This window comes from Bos taurus, chromosome 2, assembly GCF_002263795.3.
Source record: "Bos taurus isolate L1 Dominette 01449 registration number 42190680 breed Hereford chromosome 2, ARS-UCD2.0, whole genome shotgun sequence".
NCBI classification, from domain to species: domain Eukaryota; kingdom Metazoa; phylum Chordata; class Mammalia; order Artiodactyla; family Bovidae; genus Bos; species Bos taurus.
The window spans coordinates 38,794,078-38,815,594 of NC_037329.1; the positions used below are offsets into that span (position 1 = coordinate 38,794,078).

The following is a 21,517-nucleotide window of genomic DNA, read 5'->3' on the forward strand; positions in this document are numbered from 1 at the left end:
TCCATGGCATTCTCCAGGCAAGAATACTGGAGTGGGTAGCCAAGCCGCTCCCTTCTCCAGGGAATCGTCCCACCCAGCAATTGAACCTGTGTTTGTTTACTGATGAGCCACCAGGGAGGCCCAAACATTGAACTACTCATCTTCAAATGTCTTTTACATGAAAGAGAAAAGGAAACTTCTGTATAGTTTGCTCTGTCGTTACTAGCTAAACCCAGTTTTAATGAATATAGAAACAGCAAAACAAGTCACCCAGAGTTCTACCTACTTATGGGTTGTATTTGACCTACAGACAGCTTTCATTTGAAGTATATAGTTTCTGGGGAAAAAGTGAATTTCTTTATAATGTTAAACATTGAGTCGTAAAATAAAAATATAGATACCTGGCTTATTTTGGGGCTTCCCTGATAGCTCAGTTGGTAAAGAATCCACCTGCAATGCAGGAGACTCTGGTTCAATTCCTGGTTCGGAAAGATCTGCTAGAGAAGGGATAGGCTACCCACTCCAGTATTCTTGGGCTTTCCCTGTGGCTCAGCTGGTAAAGAATCTGCCTGCAATGCATGAGACCTGGGTACGATCCCTGGGTTGGGAAGATCCCCTGGAGAAAGGAAAGGTTACCCACTCCAGTATTCTGGCCTAGAGAATTCCATGGACTAAAAATCAGAAGATTTGGCATCCTTGAAGTCTCCCTCTTGGTATCAGATGGCTGAAACAGAAGTGACTGACTTCCTTATTGGGCATGAGCTTTCCTTGTTCATTCATTCACTCATTCAGTACTTATTGAGCTTATATCCTGGTAACCTTGAGCTTCCCTGGTGGCTCAGATGGTAAACAATCTGCTGGCAATGATAGAGACATTGGTTCGATCCCAGGGTTGGGAGGATTCCCTGGAAGAGGGCATGCAACCCACTCCAGTATTCTTGCCTGGAGAATCCTCATGGACAGAGGAGCCTGGAGGGCTACAGTCCATGGGGTTGCAAAGAGTTGGATGAGACTGAGCAACTTGCACTTTCAGAGTTCCTACTTTCAATAGTTTAGTATATTTTCTAATATAGTCGAGTTATTCTGTTTAATACAATTTTATGTCAGACTTTCTTTTCTTATTATTAAAACATGTCTTTTTGTACGTGAAGGAGTCATATTTTGTTGCTTGTTTCTTTCATAGCTGTGTTACATTGTAATTTGTAGCAGAAATGATTTTTGGTGACTGTAGGTGACATCAGAAAGATGCTCAGAGAAATAGTGGTGATGTCAAATAGCATCAAGAGCACACCAAAACTGTCATGAAAATTCATCCAGGATAAGGTCAGGAAGCCTAGGCTAGAGAAGCCTGTTATTTATAGGGTTCATTTTTATAAGACTTGCTATTTAGTTTATGCTTGCACTAATTATCAACCTTCATATGGAAATAGACTATTCAGCAAAGCATTCAAGTTCTGAGTGTCTTTGTTCCTATTTTGCTACCAAAACATACAGTGCTTTAAAGGGTACGTATAACAAGAATTTCTGATTTTTCCTTTTGGTGTTCAGTACACTATTTTCATACTATTGTATTTTTGACTAATTTAAATAATTAGTTTCCATACAAAAAATATGTGCACAGCTTTAAAATGTGAGTACTATCTTAACCTCAGTACAATTTTCACCTTCCTGTTCTCAGTTGTGTAAAGAAAAAAAGAACAATTCGTTATTTCTATAACCTAGGGTGGATGAACAATGCATATTGATTAGGTGCATGTCTAAATTAGACTTATTGAAACCAAACTGAAGGATTACATTTAAAGGAAGATAAAGTGCCGAAACATTATAATTGAATTTATCAAAAATTAATACGTTTAAAGCATGTTGTAATTATAAAATTTTGCGGACTCAGATACCAAGTATTATTCTTTGGGGAGTTGAAAAGTCTCCTTATTTTAATTCCTTTAAAGAAACCCATTGATGTTTCTTAACTTTTATGGTTTTCTATTTTAAACATAAACTCATAGCTCTAGGCAGTGTAAGGTGACAGGACATGCTGAGAAATACTCATGGGACCCCTTGTGGAATTGTTCTGCCATCACATCAACAAATCCATTTGTAGCTCATTCTCTGAGGACTCACCCACACCTGACAGGTGTGCCAGACAGGCATATTTTTTTCCCCATAAACTGAAGGATGCTATAATTTTTGCATTTGGAAAGCACGTGAAATGTAAGCATACAAAAAGTCAAACTTGTGCTCTAAGAGATTAATATAGGAAGCATTTCTTGTCTCAAGGAACAAGTACACTGATTTTAATCATGAAATTTTGTTCATAGAGATATAATAGGAAATTGAAAGTGAAATTTATAAGCAATCCTAAATTGAGGATTTTACACTATATAAGCCATCCTCTTCTCAGTTATGTAAATACTATTACCTGTTTATTGAAATACTTTTGGGAGTCATTATACAGACATTGAACTGACTGAAAATATTATCTCAATGTCATTCCTTTCAAGTGAACAAGCTGCTCTGTGTGAATGTGTTATCTGTTTAGTTCAGTTCAGTTCAGTTGCTCAATCGGGTCCGACTCCTGGCGACCCCATGAACCGCAGCACACCAGGCCTCCCTGTTAATCACCAACTCCCGGAGTTTACCAAAACTCATGTTCATGGACTTCCCTGGTGGCTCAGATGGTAAAGCGTCTGTCTACAATGTGAGAGACCTGGGTTCGATCCCTGGGTTGGAAAGATTCCCTGGAGAAGGAAATGGCAACCCACTCCATACTCTTGCCTTGAAAATCCCATGGACGGAGGAGCTTGGTGCAGGCTACTAACCATGGGGTCGCAAAGAATTGGGTACGACTGAGCAACTTCACTTCACTTCACTTCACTTCGTGTTCATTGAGTCGGTGATGCCATCTAACCATCTCATCCTCTGTCGTCCCCTTCTCCTCTTGTCTTCCTGTTATCTGCAGGAGTAATTATATTAGCTGGAACTTTAAGACAGAGAAGTGTAACTTTTCCTTCACCATCAATATTTTAAGTGCTTTCTCTGAACAATGCTCTCCGCTATGAGATTGGGTGCTGTTTCCAAGAAACTTTCATTTTTTCTTATGGAAAAGATTGACTTAAAAAAAAAACAAAACACTAACATATTCCTTGAGTAATTACTATCTAATTTCTTTATAGAAATGTATCGTTGAAGAATGAAAGTGAAAGTAAAAGTGAAGTCTTAGCTGCTCAGTTGTGTCTGACACTTTGTAACCCCATGGACTGTAGCTGTCCAGGTTCCTCTGTCCATGGAATTCTCCAGGCAAGAACACTGGAGTGGGTTGCCATTTCCTTCTCTTGGGGATCTTCCTGACCCAGGGATCAAACTCAGTCTCATTCATTGCAGACAGGTTCTTTACCACCTGAGCCACCAGGGAAGCCTCATTTAAGAATACTCAGTTCAGTTCAGTTCAATTCATTTCAGTCGCTCAGTTGTGTCCGACTCTTTGAGGCTCCATGGACTGCAGCACACCAGGCTTCCCTATCCATCATCAACTCCCAGAGCTTGCCCAAACTCATGTCCATCGAGTCAGTGATGCCATCCAACCATCTTATTCTTTGTCATCCCATCTCCTCCTGCCTTCAATCTTTCTCAGCATCAGAGTCTTTTTCAGTGAATCAGTTCTTTGCATCAGGTGGCCAAAGCATTGGAGTTTCAGCTTCAGCATCAGTCCTTCCAATGAATATGCAGGACTGATTTCCTTTAGGGTTGACTGGTTTGAACTGCTTGCAGTCCAGGGGATTCTCAAGAGTCTTCTCCAACATCACAGTTCAAAAGCATCAATTCTTTGACACTCGGCTTTCTTTATAGTCCAACTCTCACATCCATACATGACTACTGGAAAAACCATAGCTTTGACTAGACTAGAATAGAATAGAATAGTAGTATAATACACACTACTATATATAAAATAGATAATCAATAAGGATCTACTACATTAGCACAGGGAACTCTACTCAATACTCTGTAATAACCTATAATGGAAAAAGAATCTGAAAAAAAGATGGATATATGAATATATAACTAAATCACTTTTCTCTATATCTGAAACTAACAAAACTTTGTAAATCAAATATATTCTAATATAAAATGAATAAATAAAAGAATATGTATTTTGATGACAGATTAATAAACTAACCCTGGTACATGCCCTGAAATGAAGAAAAACTGTGAAACCAATTTAAATTCTTCTACATTGTATTAGTCTCACCTCTGCTTGAGTCAAAGTTCTTCCTACCCCTGATGCCAAAGATTATATTCTTCATTCTTCAATCTAATATTCCTATTTCCTTAAAATATAAAGTAATTATTATTCTTAAATTCAGGTGCTGGTGGACAAAAGAAGATTTGAAGCTTCTCAGTGTTCCTCCCAGAAACCAGAAGGACAAGGAGAACTAGCCAGGAAATATTTTAATGTGTGGAGCTCCCTGTCTGTTCCGCACCCATGAAATCAGGCCATACATGTAGAACGTGTATGCAGATAGCCATTTACAGATTGAGCACCGAATGATGGAACGGCCCGTCGATACCTCATCTGAGTTGGTCAAAAGGCGGAAATAATTCTCCTATTATTTCTGTCACTGTCAGGGTTCAGTTGAATCTCTAGAGAAGAAAATATTCTGCCATTGTTCACCTCCTTGAGGTTCACATTTATCAGAAACTACCTGTTTGACATGATTATTCTCTCTGTGAAGAAGGGGGACCATATAATGCCCCCTGTAGTGGAGCATAATGGAGGGATCTAACCAAATTAACTTCTCATTGGATTTTTCCTGGTAACATTTATAAGGGTCACTGTGAAGAAGTAGGAGGCTAGGACAAGCTTTGGTAAGTGATGGTGGTGGTGGAGGGACCCTGTAATCGGGAATAAAGAATTACAGTGACGTGTCAGACAAATAAAACTAGTGTTTGCGATGTAATTCCTTCGACCCATTCTACTTCCCATGCGTGTACTTCACACATATAAGTTCAGTTACATATTCTTTATATTAGACTGATTCATCATGAATGGAACTCTTCATTATGATCTTTTTATCTCCCATATCCCTTGCTCCTATAAAGTTTTCTCATAGTTTTGCCTGCAGACCTGGCCTGCTCTGCTGCAGTCCGTAGGGTCATGAAGAGTCGGACACGACTTGGTGATGGAACAACAACAAAGTTGTTTTGGAATTGCACCCTAGATGGGTCATGTATCCTTAGTAGATTTAAAACTACACAAAGAAGAGGAAAAAAAGAAGAAAGAAAGGAAAGAGGAAGGGAGGAAGGAAATAAAGGAGAACATTGTCTTTTTGGTTATTTATTCTGAGAACATTTCAAAGCCACAAGCTTAGAGAAAGAAATGCTTCTCTTTTGTGGGGGAGTTGGTGATAGTAGGGAGGCAGTCGAAGGTTTGATATTTATATTAATACATTCATGGATTCACCCTTGCAATAATAGCATCTTTTCACTTGAGGAAAAATTTAATGAAAGGAAGAGGAGCAGTTTTAATGATAAATTACTCTGTGGTTTCTTTAAGGATGTTTTGGACCCTTTTAAATTTATGTAGCTGCTTGCTATAGCAACTTTTGGGAAGGATGCACTAATCTGGAAATGGTTCATAAAAACTCACGTTGTCTGGATGAAGGCCTCTATTTTCTCTGTGCGAATGTTTTTTTAACAGCTGTCGAGTCCGTATATATCTTTTCAGTCACTATATCTTCATTTTCTATACATCTCTCCATTGTAATATCTTAGTTTCTATTCAGTTGAATGTCATTCACATACAGTCAAGAAATATACCTTTAAGTTGAACATAAATATACTACAGACTTTTGTGCCCATGGTCAATACAAGTTATTTGAAGCAATTGATCAAGTCCACATCTCTGCCTAGTTCTAAGGCATCTCCTCCTCATAGCATGTACTAAAGAAATGCAAATTAATTGATGTGAAGGTCATATAAATCTCATACACATCAATAATTTTTCATACTTTTAATAAACAGAAAGGGTCAGCAGGGGAGGAAACGTGGAGACCATCCTCACATCTTGTCATCTTTTTTTTTAATCTTGAGGAGTTCGTTTCCCTAAAGCCAGAAATAGGAGATGGCGAGGAGGTCATGAAAACTGTCCTAGGAGAAGCTGAGGTATCTAAACTGGATCTGAACTTTATCTGAGCATTGATAACCACCACTGCTTTCACCATCACCAATTTCACTCTTTTTTTTCTTTAGGGAAAGTTGTAAATTCACAAAGATTAAAAAATTTCTCCTTTCTTTCCTTTTTCCTTCCTCCCTTCCTCTTTCCTTTCTTTCTTCTTTTTTTCCTCTTCTTGGTTTTTTTTTTTTTTCCCTTGGTCTTTGTTGTTCTTTAGTTGCTAAGTTGTGTTCAACTCTTTGCAACCCCATGGATTGTAGCCTGCTAGGCTCCTCTGTCCATGGAATTTTCCAGATGACAGTACTGGAGTCAGTTACCATTTCCTTCTCCATTTTTGGCATTACTTAGCTTTTTACAGGGGCTTCCTAGGTGGCTCAGTGGGCAAAGAATCTGCCTGCAATGCAAGAGACATTGGAGACACCAGTTTGATTCCTAGTGTTCAGGAAAATCCCTTGAAGGAAGGCATGGCATGGAGTAGGTACTCCAATATTCTTACCCGGAGAATCCCATGGACAGAGGATCCTGGAGGGCTACAGTCCACGGGGTTACAAAGAGTTGGACACGACTGAATTGACTGAGCACGCACGAACACACCTTCTTACAATCTTTTAACTTCTGCATGATTCCCTCTAGCTGTGCAGAATCTCCCACCTCATACATGCCCTTCTTCCTGCCTTATCTGTACTTCCTTCCCCTGCTCTGTCTTGGTTTAATGTATTGCAGAACTTATATAGCAGAGACTTTTGTAAGCTAAGCATTCATCTGTCTGGGCTAGTACCTGTCTCTATTTTCCCATCTTCTTCTATTTAATTTACTAGGGAGTGAAATAACTAGAATTAGCAATGCAGCACTCCCGGAACTCACTTTTGGGATTAATATATACCCCACCATGGAGCTATTATTCCGTGGAGAAATCATCTCAGTTGACATGGTCAGAGAAATTAGAAATTGTCAAATAGGAGTTCTCCTATGATCAAGACTGTAAAACCTGCTAGAAAAATTAATAGGCTCATCCAAGATAACTTACTAAAATGTATTCTTAACTGCACTACTGTCTTTTTCTACCATGATTCATTGGGTATAGACTATAGTTTTCTTCATTTGTCCCTTGTAGAGATTACAATCAGCATTTGGTTTAGAAGATAGTTTTACAAATGTTTGCCTTAAAAATTGCTCAGTGCTTAGGGAGCTTTCTAGATGGTGTTGCTAGCCTTTTTCTAGCCGAGTCATCTTTTTTTCTTACTAACTCATATCAGTGAATTTGTTCACAAAAGTAGAAACATTGCCCATCTGTAATAAACATCCCTGAGTGCAGTAGCCATCACCAGAGAAGAGCACTTTTATAGATATTGTGCTATTTTCAGGCTTGCTGACCTTTTGCCTCTTTATTGGTTGCTATAGTGATGATCTGAGCTCTGCTTAATAGAGCTTTACTAAAATGAAAGCAATCAATAAGCTTTTTAACTATAATGTTTATATTGATAGTTCCTAGTAACATGTATCAAAATAAAATTTATCCATATAAATGTATCCAATAATGGAATTTTATTTTTTAAAATCATGTGTCAGTACAGGTTTATGTAAATTGCAAATTATTAAGTGCATTCTGTGGCTTTCTTAGAATTCTGGAAATACTTCTGTGAGGACATAAAAATATGGATCCAACTTGAAATGTAGATTTGAAAGACTTTTGAAGTGGACAATAAAACTTTTTCATAACAGCAAATTTTTGAAGTTGCAACTTCCATTGTTGATGGTTTCTTAAGCAAAGTCAAGTCTGAGAACTCTTTTAGCACCTTGTCCTAAGAACATTCAAGGCCAAGCTGTCCTTCTATGCACCTGTACAACTTCTAATGATTTCAGAGGAACCCTGTGACACTCAGAACAGTTTGATCCACCGAAATTCACCTGGCAAAGTAAATAGAAGAGCATGAAATATGTTTCCAAAGCTCACTTAACAGTTTTAAATCTTTTATTCATTAGTAGTAGATAGACTACTATTTTTAGGATTATAGTGAAACTTTCGTGAACACATTTTTGAGGACTTTGATGATTTTTCCTTTAGAATTAAATAATATTTATTTTTGAATTATGTTCTCATATTCTGATTAACATGTTGTAAGTGAAATTCAAGTACATTTAATATAATAAGCTCTCTTGGACTGTCATTGCAAAGAAGGAAATCTGAGAAATGACTTAGTTCTTCCTCTCATGAAGAACTAGCATATGTGCTTTGGAAGGAATTGGATAATAAGTAAATGAATATATGATGTTCCAGATAGTGATAAGATTCAGGAAGTTAAATAAAACAGGAAAAAGGTATAGAGAATAAACAAGCAATAAGAAGGAGATACTATTTTAGATAGAGTTGTCAGCCAAAACCATCATCTCCTGCCTCAATTATTGCATCAGGTTTCTAATTGGGCTGTAGGTATTTTCCAGGTAAGCATCTTTACAGCAAACATTTTTGCAACAAACAGTTTTTGTCATATAACTAATTGGCCTCAAGGCAATTTTGCTGTAGAAGATCAAATAACTGGTTGACACTTTGGTTTGATAGTTTGGTTTCATTTCTCCATTGATGGAGTTCCCCCATTTTTATATTACATGAATGTTAGCTGTCATAATGGTCTATAGAGTGATGAGTAGATGTTGTTGATCTTAAAACATTGGATGACAACAGTTACTGAAATGTGAAATAAGAGAAGGTGTACGGTACTAGAAAATGATAACGTTGGTTTTCAAATCCTTTGGTGACTTGAAGGTGCAGAGTTGAACCCGCATTTTGCATGCAACTTTGGAATGTCTGTCAGTGGACATGGACTATCAACATGTGACATATCTATCAACATGTGACATATCTATCAACATGTGACAGTTTGCCAAGAACGAACAACAGCAGAGAGGCTTTCACAAAGCAATACAAAACTCAGTTACAAATATACACCCTAGTATTTGGAAACGGATACCTCTCTTTCTCTTTTTAAAATTTCTTATTGTTTTTTGGCTGTGGTGGGTCTTTGTTGCTGCATGTGGGCTTTCTCTTAGTTGCCGTGAGCAGGGGCTGTTCTCTACTTGCGGTGCCTGGGCGCCTCATTGTGGTGGTTTCTCTTGTTGCAGAGCACAGGCTCTAGGGTGCGCAGGCTTCAGGAGCTGCAGCACATGGGATCAGTAGTTGTGGTTTTCGGGCTCTAGAGGGCTGGCTCAGTGGTTGTGGCACAGGGGCTTAGTTGCTCCGTGGAATGTGGGATCTTCCTGGATCAGGGATTGAACTGGTGTTCCTTGCATTGCAAGGCAGATTCTTAACCATTGGACTATCAGGGAAGCCCTGATACCTCTCTTAAGGAAGGAATACATTTTAGTGAAAAAGTGTTGCACTAAACGAGGAGATGAATCAACAAGCCTATATATATATAAAATACTATGATCAAAAGACTTGGAGGACAAGTTCTTAGGTACAACTCACTGCTGCTGCTGCTGCTAAGTCACTTCAGTCGTGTCCAACTCTGTGCGACCCCATAGACGGCAGCCCAACAGGCTCCTCCGTCCCTGGGGTTCTTTAGGCAAGAACACTGGAGTGGGTTGCCATTTCCTTCTCCAATGCATGAAAGTGAAAAGTGAAAGTGAAGTCGCTCAGTTGTGTCCGACTCTGTGCGACCCCATGGAGTGCAGCCCATCAGGCTCTTCAGTCCATGGGATTTTCCAGGCAAGAGTACTGGAGTGGGGTGCCATTGCCTTCTCCTACAACTCACTAAATAAAATTAATTATTTATGCAGTATCACCATGAACCTTTACACATTTTAAATATATTCACATATTTCATATTTAACTATAAAATATTTAAAATTTTGTTACTAATTTTCACATTTCATTGTTTCCTTTTTTTTTTTTTTTTAATGTTTATTTATTTATTTTTTGGCCACGCCAAACAGCATATGGGATCTTAGTTCTCCAGCCGGGGATTAAACCCATGCTCCACACATTGGAAGCACGGAGTCTTAACCACTGGACGGCCAGGGAAGTCCCTCATTGTTTCCTTTTTAACGTCACCCTTTTATTTTTTGTTATTTTATCTTTTACAGCAAAACTGCCTTATGGCCAACTAGTTATTCAGCAAAAATATTTGTGGCAAAAATGCTTACACTGAAAATACCAGACACGCTGTAATTGGTTTCTTAGCTTTTACTTTCATTCCCCTAGCGTCTGTTCATACAGCAGCCACTCAGAATATAAGTTAGATACTATCTTTTGTCTGTTCTAAACCCTGCAACAGCTTCTACTTGGAATAAAATTCAGAGTCCTTTTAGCCTGCAAGAGCCCACATGACCCTTCTCTCTTTGACCTAACTGACCCCATTTCCTTTCACCTTTCTCCTTGTTTACTGTGCTCCAGGCAAAGATTATTCCTGAACATGCCCAGTAGGTCTCTGCCTCAGGGCCCCTTGTTACATTTGATTTCCTTCTGCTGAGAATAGGCTTCCTGGAGCTACTTCCCTTATTGCTCCCTGATACCTCCCCGGAGTGGCCTTCCGTGACCAGTCTGTCTACAAGTCGCATCCCACATCAGTCTGTCTCTTTATTGGACTTTATTTTCTTTGACTTATGATCTCTTGCTTTTGTTTCACGTTTCCGTCCGTGGGTATGTGAGAGCATAAAGCACCACAGAGCAAGCATGTGGGCTCTTTCACTCGCTGCCCTGTCTCCGGCACCTGGAATAGTGGCAACGTGTTGTAAGAGCTCAGTGATCATCTGTGGCAAAAAGGAGCGAACATGCCTTGAGGATGGATGACTGAAACATGGAGAGAAAGTACTCATGAAATGTTAAATGATTTGGAGGCTTTAAAAAGGATCCCGGGTGCTAGAGCTTTCCACGAGATCCTAATCCCGTCTCCACTGTCACCTGACAGAACCTAACCGCAGTTGCATCCTAACCTCAACTCTCTTTCCCTGCCTTCGCTTTTTACCACAGAAACTCTTTACCAACTAGCATGAGTGGATATTGTGTAGCTGCACATTATAGATGTGAATTTTTGGTGACTGCATTTCCAGTTCTAAAATACTTAACATGGATTGACTTATGGTCATGTTCTTTCTTTTCTTAATTAAAGCATCACCAAACGCCCCAAAGCTTGGACCCATGGAGCTGACCATTGTTGTCACCGTGCCAGTTTTCCTCCTGTCCATAGCTTCAGTGCTGACAGTATGGGCATGCCAAGGTCGACAGTGCACCTACAGAAAGAAAAAGAGACCGAATGTGGAGGAGCCCCTCTCTGAATGCAATCTGGTAAATGCTGGGAAAACTCTGAAAGATCTGATTTACGATGTGACTGCCTCTGGATCTGGCTCTGGTATGTGCCTGTTGCTCATTTTTTCAGTAAGAAAAATTCTTATTTAAAAATAAATCCCATTTTTTTTCTTAAAATTTTTTATTCTGGTAAAAGTCACATAATATACAACACACTATTTTAACTGTATTTAAGTGTAGAGTTCAGTGGCGCTAATGACATTCACATTGTTGTACAACTCTCGCCATCTTCCCATCTTCTGAAATGTTCACCTTCCTAAGCTGAAGCTGTGACCCCACTAAACACTAACTCTCCATCCCCTCCCCCATCTCTCCCCCCATCCCCCAGCCCCTGGCATCTACCTATGTACTTTCTGGCTCTATGACTTTGAGTCTTCTAGGTACCTCGCTTTTTAACAAAAAAGGGGCCCAAATATTATTAATTCCATTGTTTAAAATACTTGATATGGTACACGGTAAATTCTGGCAAAGAAACTTCTTTCAGCATTTGATGAAGAGTAAAAACTGTCCTGGCCTAAAGAATTAAATCTTCTCAATTGCTTTTTGTGCCTTTAGGTATTCAGATTCTTATTTTCACGTGCCTTCAGAATTTATTTCTGAAGCCAGGAGTTTCTTTTCTCAGACCTCTGCCACATTCTGGTTAGTAATAATAGTTGTTGCTGTCTTGGTCATGTTTCAGGGGCACAAAAGAGTTATAGGGCTTAAGCATTGAATTCTGGGGAAAAGATATTAGTTATGCAAAGTAGTGTTCTTTGCTTGTGATTATGAAGGTCTTTGGAATCTGTAGTCAACCCCTGGGATGTGTGTGTGTGAAGTTAATAGGGAGCTGACCTGAAATTCAAATTAAGAATATGTTCTTAAAGCTTAGAAACAAAAGGGAAGAGTACAACATTCCTGTGTTGGCTGCTGCTGCTGCTGCTGAGGTTATATGATAACTCTTTCCCTCTTTAATGGAACTTCAGAACCCCTGATGAAGCTGTTCAAAATACCAGGCTGTGTTTTGGCTTAAATGAGCCTTTCTCATAGCACAAAGCATCTGAGGGCTTTCTGGGTTTCGGGTGACAGAGCAGCTTCTCCCTAGTAATCACAAACGCCCTAAGATGGCAGAGGACTCCCAGCTATCATGTATATTTCAGCACATGGTGCTGCAGAAACATGAACTAGGGTGAGCCTCAGTGAACCATTTCGGTCATTCCTGCTTTGGAAAGATCATTAAGGATGATTACCCCCAAACAGATTTTGAAAACTTCCCTTGCCCATGGCCTTTAGGAGCATCCAAGCAGGCACAATTAACAAGGGCAGATGACAGAGGAGTGGGTAGCCTCTGTATGGGCATCCATATTTAACACAAAGCCGCTTTGGACTCAGAAGTATTTATCAGAAAAGAGACCTAATTACATCATCCAGAAAGCCCAATTAGGTTCCTGGCTCTGGGGGCATGATCACTTGCTGACTGACCAAAGCCTCAGTGTTTACAACACTGCACAAATCAGGAGACATGTTTTCAAAGGAGAAATATTGAAAAGAATATCTCCAAACTGTGAAGCTTGTAAAAGACATCCAAATTACGTTGTTGTATAGAAAGATGGCACTTTTTCTTTAAAAGTAAAACCTGTTAGGATTTAATACTCTTTCTTCCTTAAGTGTTACATTCTGGGGGCCACTGGGCCTTAATTTCTTGAGCCCTGGCGATATTCTAGGCTCAGAATATTGGCCCAGAAAGCTCTGATTTGTGCCAACTTCCTTGAAATCTTGTATAATTTCTGAAATGTTTAAGTGATTAAATAGCCATCTATTTCATCCCCACCAAAACATTTTAGTTCATATGAAGATGTAAAGCAGAAATACATGTTTTGGAGCTACTCCTATTTTTAAAAAGAATTTGTTTATTTTCCTATATATGGCTGTAGTGGGTCTTTGTTGCTGTGAGGGCTTTTCTGTAGTTGTGGTGTGGGCTTCTCATTGCTGTAGCTGCTCTTGTGGCAGAGTGCAGTCTCTAGGGTGCACATGTAGTTACAGCAGGTAGGCTCAGTAGTTGTAGGTTCTGGGCTCTAGAGCATAGGCTCAATAGTTAGTTTCTCATATACTTAGTTTCTCTTCGGCAAGTGGGATCTTCCTGGACTAGGAATTGAACCTGTGTCTCCTGCATTGGCAGGCAGATCCTTTGCCATTGAGCCAACAGGGTAGCCCTGGAACTACTTCTTGAATATGTTTAAGATGATCAGGGATTTCCCTTTCTAATAAAAGAAATGGAGATTTTATAACTGGAAGCTGAGTATTTAGTTTAAGAAAGTATTCATGAGCCAGGGCATAAAATCAGAAATTAAGTTTTTTGGTATTTTTGTTCATCTTGAAACCTAAATCTAGACTTAACTAATTGCTGGACCCTCTCTTTAGATTTTTCTACATTCTTTCTTAAAAGAAAGCTGTAAATGTACCCAGACATGGATGATTTTTTAAATGATCAACTTAAAAGCGTTCTAGGCATTTTTCTCCAAAGCCAGTGGCATATGTTTGGCAGTAACCACTGAATGACAGGAGTGGATGGCTACACTGCCTTGGATCACCAGGGAGAGTATGTCCATGTGTAGCAAGGCTTCTGTCACAAAAGCTCACCGATCGGAAGGAAATCAGGCATTTTCCTTCCCCTCTGCTTCTCTTCCCTGGCCAGTGACTTTAAACAAGAAGCAACTTTGTCAGGTGTTGAGAGACAAAAATTGTGAAGCATATCCCAACCTGGTCAGGGACAAATTTCAAAGCAATACAATGCCTGCAAGAGAGGAGAACTGACTGATGTTTGACTGCACTGTCTTTGAGAGATGATGGTGTCTCAGGTGGCTTCAAAGAGGCTGGGTAGGTTGCTGGTTTCTGCTGTGATATTACACTCCTGATAAATGATGATGTTTCTATCAGACAGGCCTCAGTTTCTACGTGCTGCATGCTAAGTCGCTTCACTTATGTCTGACTCTTTGGAGCCCATGGACTGTAGCCCATTAGGCTCCTCTGTCCGTGGGATTCTCTAGGCGTGAATACTGGAGTGGGTTGCCATGCCCTCCTCCAGGGGATCTTCGATTTGCAGGGAAAACCAAAGTCCTTGTGTCCGAAAAGGAAATCTCTAAGAGTGTAACACTTACTCAGGTTATTTTTGGTGGTTGCTTTCAAAGACCCTGAAGCAACTTTCATTGAATTTTACTCTCTCAACTTAATTGCTGTGCTGATTACCTTAGATGATATCCTACTTCGTCCCTGGTCTGCAGTCTTGATCATGTGCCTAATAAGTTTGCAGCTTGAAAATATTGACTTAGGTAGTTTTCTAGCCAGTTGTCATTGTTGTGTTTTCATAGGTAGTGATTGGTCATGGTTATGCTTTTTTGAATTTGTGCGTGCAAAATGAGGGGAGGGAGGAGAGATATTGGAATTGTAATTTGGTTTAATAACTGTTCGTACAACTTTCATTATGTGTCAGGTAGTAAAACTGACTATAGCTTACAAAAATAGCCTGGAAAGTTTTCTGCTAAAAATGTTTCCAACAGGCAAGGATTGTAGTCATATCCCTTGAAATGGTGAGAGAGCAAGAACTTGGATTGAAAGCCAGTGTTTTAGTTGTAGGTCTGCCTTCCAGTTATTCCTGGGCAAGTTTTTGATTACCTTGCAGGCCCAATTTTCTCAGCTCTAAAATGATAACATTGAACCAGGTGATCTCAGAAGAAATTTCTGGCTGTGGGACTTTGTGACTAATTGTTGAGACCTATAATAGCAGACTTATAGTCTGTGCTTATTTAGTCATAGTGGGTGGTTCTCATGAAGAAAAGAACATTTGAACAAATTGTGGCTCATTTCAGGAGTAGAGGTGAAGCCTACAGGAGCTTACAAGATTGATGCTATCAGGGTTTCCCAGCCATCAGAGTACAATGATCACTAAACATCACTCTTCTGAATAAATTATACTGTGACCTCTTCAGTTATTTTCTCTCTAATTATAAAAGTAATAAATATTTGTGGAATGTTGGGGAAATCAAGAAAACATACAACATTAGAAAGAAGAATCTCATAATTTACTTCACCCAATTCCCACTAAATAGAAATACCCATCATAGCATCTAGCATATATTGTTTTTAGTCTTTTTCCTAGACATATTTTGAATAGCTAGATACACTTATTTAGATGGATAGAATTTGCTGCTTTTTGTTAGCAAAAGTATTTTTTCATTTAACAAAGTATTGTTTTTATTATAGCAAAAGTATTTTCCTCTGTCATTAAGAAATACCTCTATAAACAACATTGTTATTTTTGGCTCTAAGTAATCCTTCCTTGGACTTCACTGGTAGCTCAGTGGTAAAGAATCTGCCTGCTAATGAAGGAGATGCAGGTTTGATCCCTGAGTCAGGAAGATCCCCTGGAGAAGGAAACGGCAACTCACTCCAGTATTCTTGCCTGAGAAATCCCATGGACAGAGAAGCCTGGTGAGCTGTAGTCCGTGGGGTCACAAAAGAGTTGAGTGTGACTTAGTGACTAAACAACAACAACCCCTCCTTAGACTTAATGTTAAGGGCAAACCATTATGGAGCATGTAATATGCCAGGTACCATGCTGGGTGCTTAACGTGCTGATGAATTCTCACAGTGTTCCTTTGAGAGAGGTAATATTATTGCAGTTTTGCAGGCAAGGAAGCTGAAGCTTCAGTTCAGTTCAGTTGCTCAGTTGTGTACGACTCTTTGCGACCCCATGAATCACAGCACACCAGGCCTCCCTGTCCATCACCAACTCCCAGAGTTCACTCAGACTCATGTCCATCGAGTCGGTGATGCCATCCAGCCATCTCATCCTCTGTCATCTCCTTCTCCTCCTGCCCCCAATCCCTCCCAGCATCAGAGTCTTTTCCAATGAGTCAACTCTTCACATGAGGTGACCAAAGTATTGGAGTTTGAGCTTCAGCATCAATCCTTCCAATGAATACCCAGGACTGACCTCCTTTAGGATGGACTGGTTGGATCTCCTTGCAGTCCAAGGGACTCTCAAGAGTCTTCTCCAACACCACAGTTCAAAGCTTAGAGAAGTTCAATAACTTGTTCATGATTACCATTGGTTCAGCTAAAATTGGAATCCATCTTTCTTATCTGTGGTCTTAATCTCTGCACCGTATTTAAAACTTTTTTTATTATCAGACATTTTCTCTTATTTTGCTCTAAGTAATAATATATTAAATATTTTGACAAATTCTTCTGCATTTTATGTTACCTCTTTAGAATTCTAGAAGTATAAAGCTATTGGTTCAAAAGAATCTAAACATTTTAATACACTCAGAATATATTTTCTTTGACTTTCTTTTATTCCACAGAAAATATCAAATGGATATTTGTGGAACCTTGCTTTTAATGTAACATGATTGCTTCACTTCATTATTGAATCTGATTCTTCATTTTCAAATTTTAATTTGTTTTTTTTAAATAATTTATAAAGAATTCTTCTGCACTCTCAGTTGTACTAGGAACCATGTATTTTATTTAAGAGGATAACAGCATATAGTTCTTAACCTTTATATATTTAGTAAACTGATTTTAATGTGCAAATCAAAGGAATTTCCAACAATTTTGGAAAGTTAGATATCTGCCATGGCAAGCTATGTTCAGGAAATTTTTGTTTGTGAATATGAATAGAGAAATTCATAGCAAGAACCTATAGTATTTTTTGAGCACACTTTGACATTTAAGTTTGGTATAATGGTGCTTATTTCTTCAAAATCAGTAAAATTATTAAAGCGCTTAAATGTTTGCCTTTTATGTGAAAATAATGATCATCATGACAATTATTTTCTGGCAGTTACTTGTTTTTAATAATCAATTTCATGTTTTCTTTGGTTAGGTCTGCCTCTGTTGGTTCAAAGAACAATTGCAAGGACGATTGTACTTCAGGAAATAGTAGGAAAAGGTAGATTTGGTGAGGTCTGGCATGGAAGATGGTGTGGGGAAGATGTGGCTGTGAAAATATTCTCCTCCAGAGATGAAAGATCGTGGTTTCGAGAGGCAGAAATTTATCAGACTGTTATGCTGAGACATGAAAACATCCTTGGTTTCATTGCTGCTGATAACAAAGGTATTTTCAACCTAATTGAGTTCAGCAAATAAAATGTTTTGTTTATTATCAGAGGAGAATAAATAATCTCTTTGTTTTAATAAAATCTCCATGAAAGTCTGATTTCATTTTTGAGAAAAGAAGATGCTTTCCTCTTCTCCACAGGTAAACGTGCAATAAATGTACAAGAAAGGAGGGCAGATGAGTGATATATAGCCATGACGACATGATAGCCAGTTTGATATTTAAAGTATCTGATGACTGGTATGGCGCAGGAACTAACCAATCAGAACAGAAAATTCAACTGTAACAGAGTTCTGGGAGAACCCTGCCATGCTAGGTTTTATCCCTTTAGTTGCTGAGTCATAAAAAGATCTGGAGGCATCTGGAGGGTTCCAGAGTTGCTTTGGGTGTCTAGGGCAAAGGAATACCATTGGAGATTTTGAATAGCAGCTGTTAATTAAACAGGACAGAAATGTTTCAATATTTTGATAATTGATACAAAAATACCAATGAACGATGGCTGAATATTCATCTTTGTTAGGACTATACTTTCCTCTGTACATCACAATTCAACTCCAGGACTCAGGTTTACTATGAACTTTATTAGAATGGTAGCAAGCAAGGTAATTTTAGTGAAATTAATGTACTTTAGGTATGGTTTATATCTTGAGGTTTAACATTAACAACCCCAAATAATACAACTTTCTGAGATTTGTGGAACAAGACAGATCATCACCTTTTTGGTATAGAATTCAGTAGTCACATGCCCAGTAATCAGGGACTGAATATAAAGCCTGTGTATTACCTATGCTGGCTTTCTTCTTTTTGCATAGCTTTTATTCATTCGGCTGTGAAATAGTTTCCTTAAAGACAAACAGAGAACAAAAGTGAGCAAAACTTAATCCAGTCAATTATTTTATTATTTGAATCAGTAATACTCATTAAGAACCTTGGAAAGGTATTGATTGTAACCTCTGTCTAAAAAACCAAATTATCTGTGGCTATTAGAAGCCTACCATTACCTATGAAATTTAAAGTCTATGGTTACTTCTATTTAATATAAGCTTGATCGTGAAAGTATTTATGATTAATTAGATAGTCAAAGAGAAGCTTATTGTTGTTATACGATTTGCCCATAGTTACATTTGCTGATGCCTTGTCTTTTCTGATTTGCCAGGGAGAAGGTGAGTAAAACCAAGAAAAGCCAGGGAGAATCTTAAAAAAAAGAGTCTTTCCAAATTCTTAACTATACTATTGAAAATGAAACATTTCTGATTAAGTTGTTAAGAACTTATACTTTTTCTGTGTAACACTGAGCTAAACTATCTAATTAGCTTAATTTACAATGTTATGAAAGTGACTGTAGTTATTTGGTCTATCCTGATGAACCTAATTTAATCATTACATTTATTGGATTATAAAATAATGTGCACAAGAAAGATAACCCCTGATTGTTTTTTATTCAGTTTAACTGGTTTACCTTTGTTGATGGCCTCCTTGTCTGTGGCTTTGATTCCAAATGGTCTCTAACATCACTTTCATCTTCATGCATTTCTATGTCTTTTGCAACATTTACAGTTTCACTTTTTAGTCAACTGTCTGACAAAGACATTGATAGGAGAGGGCAAAGATAACCACTGGTGTTAAGCAGGGAGAGAGGTGTGAGTAAGGATTAGTTTTATTAATATATGTAGTCTGTTTTTTTATTAGTAAAGTTTATCATGTTATATTGATCTTTGAATTCCTCAGAAATTTTATCACTACCTGGATTTGGAAATTAAATATTTGGATAACCAGGAGCTCTTGTATGTAAAGCACTAGGTGGAAAAATTCCTTACCAAATGTTCATTAATTATAGTTTCTTTTCACTGAGGATAAAAACTGATCAGGACTTCCCAGGGCTATTGCAGGCATTTTATTCTGAAAGCTAAAGTGAAGTCTAGGGACTCTGAACACCTACATAATTTTTTAGGCTAATTTGTGTTCTGCTAAAAAGCTTTTATAAACTGGATTAGCTTTTGGTTAAATAAGGTAAATTATTTGAAAAGGTCTAGTAATTGTGATTGGTACTTAATATAAGCTTTGAAGGAAATTGTAAACTTCGTATTTTGAAAGGTGAATAAGATGAACATGCTTGGAATAGTAGAGCTTTTATGATAGTAATAATACTTTGTGTAAATTTGCTGTATTTCTGTTTCCTATTGGTACAATCTTTCTTAAAAGCTCAAGAATAATTTATAACACAATGCTGAGCCTAAGTGCATCTCTCAGTAGTTTCTCCTATAATGTGGTTGCTATTACCAGCAGGTATTGATATAGAGGGAATAAGAAAGGATTGTTCAGTTGTGCGAATCACTGCCTCACCCTCCTATGGTGATGGTGGGTACATGTAATAGGTTCTACTCTATCAATAGGGATTCATTGAAAATTGTCATTCTACTGACTTGGACTGTATTATCACTGAAGGAATTAACTTTGCTTTGTTAACAATACAAATGTACTTTGAATGCTGACATTGGTTAAAAGCTTTTGGCTTCTTTCTTAACATAAACTTACAGCAACAAAATAATTTTTCTGTTAGACAATGGAACCTGGACTCAGCTTTGGCTTGTCTCTGAATATCATGAACAGGGCTCCTTATATGACTATTTGAATAGAAACATAGTGACCGTGGCTGGAATGATCAAGCTGGCGCTATCAATAGCTAGCGGTCTGGCCCACCTTCATATGGAGATTGTTGGTACACAAGGTACGTATTTTCTAACTGTTTTTTCTCCTTGAATATGAAGTTAGAAGCACTAAGTTGTATTTTAGTGTTCAGTTAGGTTTTAGTTTATTACAAAAAGTTATCAAATGTAAAGAAACACTAAAAGTACTTTATAAAGCTGAAGATTTTGGCATGATATAGCCAATTCTTACCTACATACTCATCATTTTGTATACTAGCCATAATAATATTTTTATTCCAAGCATCTCTATTGTCACCATTTAGCATATGTATCTGAGAGATCTTGCTTTGGTAGCAAATTTTCCATTCTCAGAGGTTACAAATAATTGAACTGTTTTTAAAAAATTGGAAAGGGTAAGGTGATCTTAAAAATACTCCTATACCATGTACTTGAAAGCCAAATAATACACACTGTCTCATCTATTTATTGAGTTAATAGAGAATTGGCTCTAGAAAGTTGTTCTTGTCACTGTAGTGCTTCTCAGATTTGGATTCTTGATCCCTTTAAATGCTTAAAAATTATTGAGGATGCAAAAGTTTGTGGATGTGGGTTATCTCTGTTAATATTTACTATATTAGAAACTAAAATTGAGAGATTTAAAAATATTTATTAATTTACTTAAAGTACAATAATTAATAATTAAATATTAAAATAACAGTTTTAAAACATAATTTTTATAATATAAAACCCAATCTAGCTAAAATAATGGTTTTGTTTTACACATTTGCAAATCTCCTTAATGTCTGGATTTTCATACCTGTTCTTCATTTAGTCTGCCCCAGTATGTTGTTATTGGTTAAAGTATGTAAAGAAAAGGTGACATCACCCAGATATGTCATTGAAAAAGAGCTTCAAGGACCGCCAGGGATCTTTGGGCCAAATTTGAGGACTTCTGTTCTAGGATAATAAAAGTTTGAAACTTGTTTTTTAGGAGAATTTTTGCTATGTTCTTATGTGGATGTAATAATGCTAATACTTTCCCTACTTATTCAACAAATATTTATTAGTGGTTACTAAATGTCACCTAGTATTCTAAGCAAGGAGGGATGGTAATGAGTAAGACATAACCACTGTCTTATGTAGCCTACCGTCTACTTGGGAATGACAAATAATGCCTACAAATAAATAAGATAACTCAGCGATAAAAGCTGTGAAGAAGGCAAAATGGGGGTAGTCTGCTGAGGGTGAGTTGGGATGTTGATTAGGGGTCAGGGAACACTGTTCTTAGAAGGTAACATCTGAGCCAAGTCTTTCAAAAT

General features: G+C 37.9%; 1 protein-coding gene across 2 annotated transcripts in view; it reads left to right on the top strand.

The window, feature by feature from the left end:
• Positions 1-21,517, top strand: part of ACVR1C (activin A receptor type 1C) — an 85,109-nt gene that overhangs the window by 40,723 nt on the left and 22,869 nt on the right. For both annotated transcript variants that reach the window (NM_001192879.2, XM_059875631.1), the window contains 3 exons: positions 11,257-11,496; positions 17,317-17,547; positions 20,111-20,278. In NM_001192879.2, the coding sequence (NP_001179808.2) occupies positions 11,257-11,496; positions 17,317-17,547; positions 20,111-20,278 (639 nt within the window). The remainder of the gene's footprint in view (positions 1-11,256; positions 11,497-17,316; positions 17,548-20,110; positions 20,279-21,517) is intronic.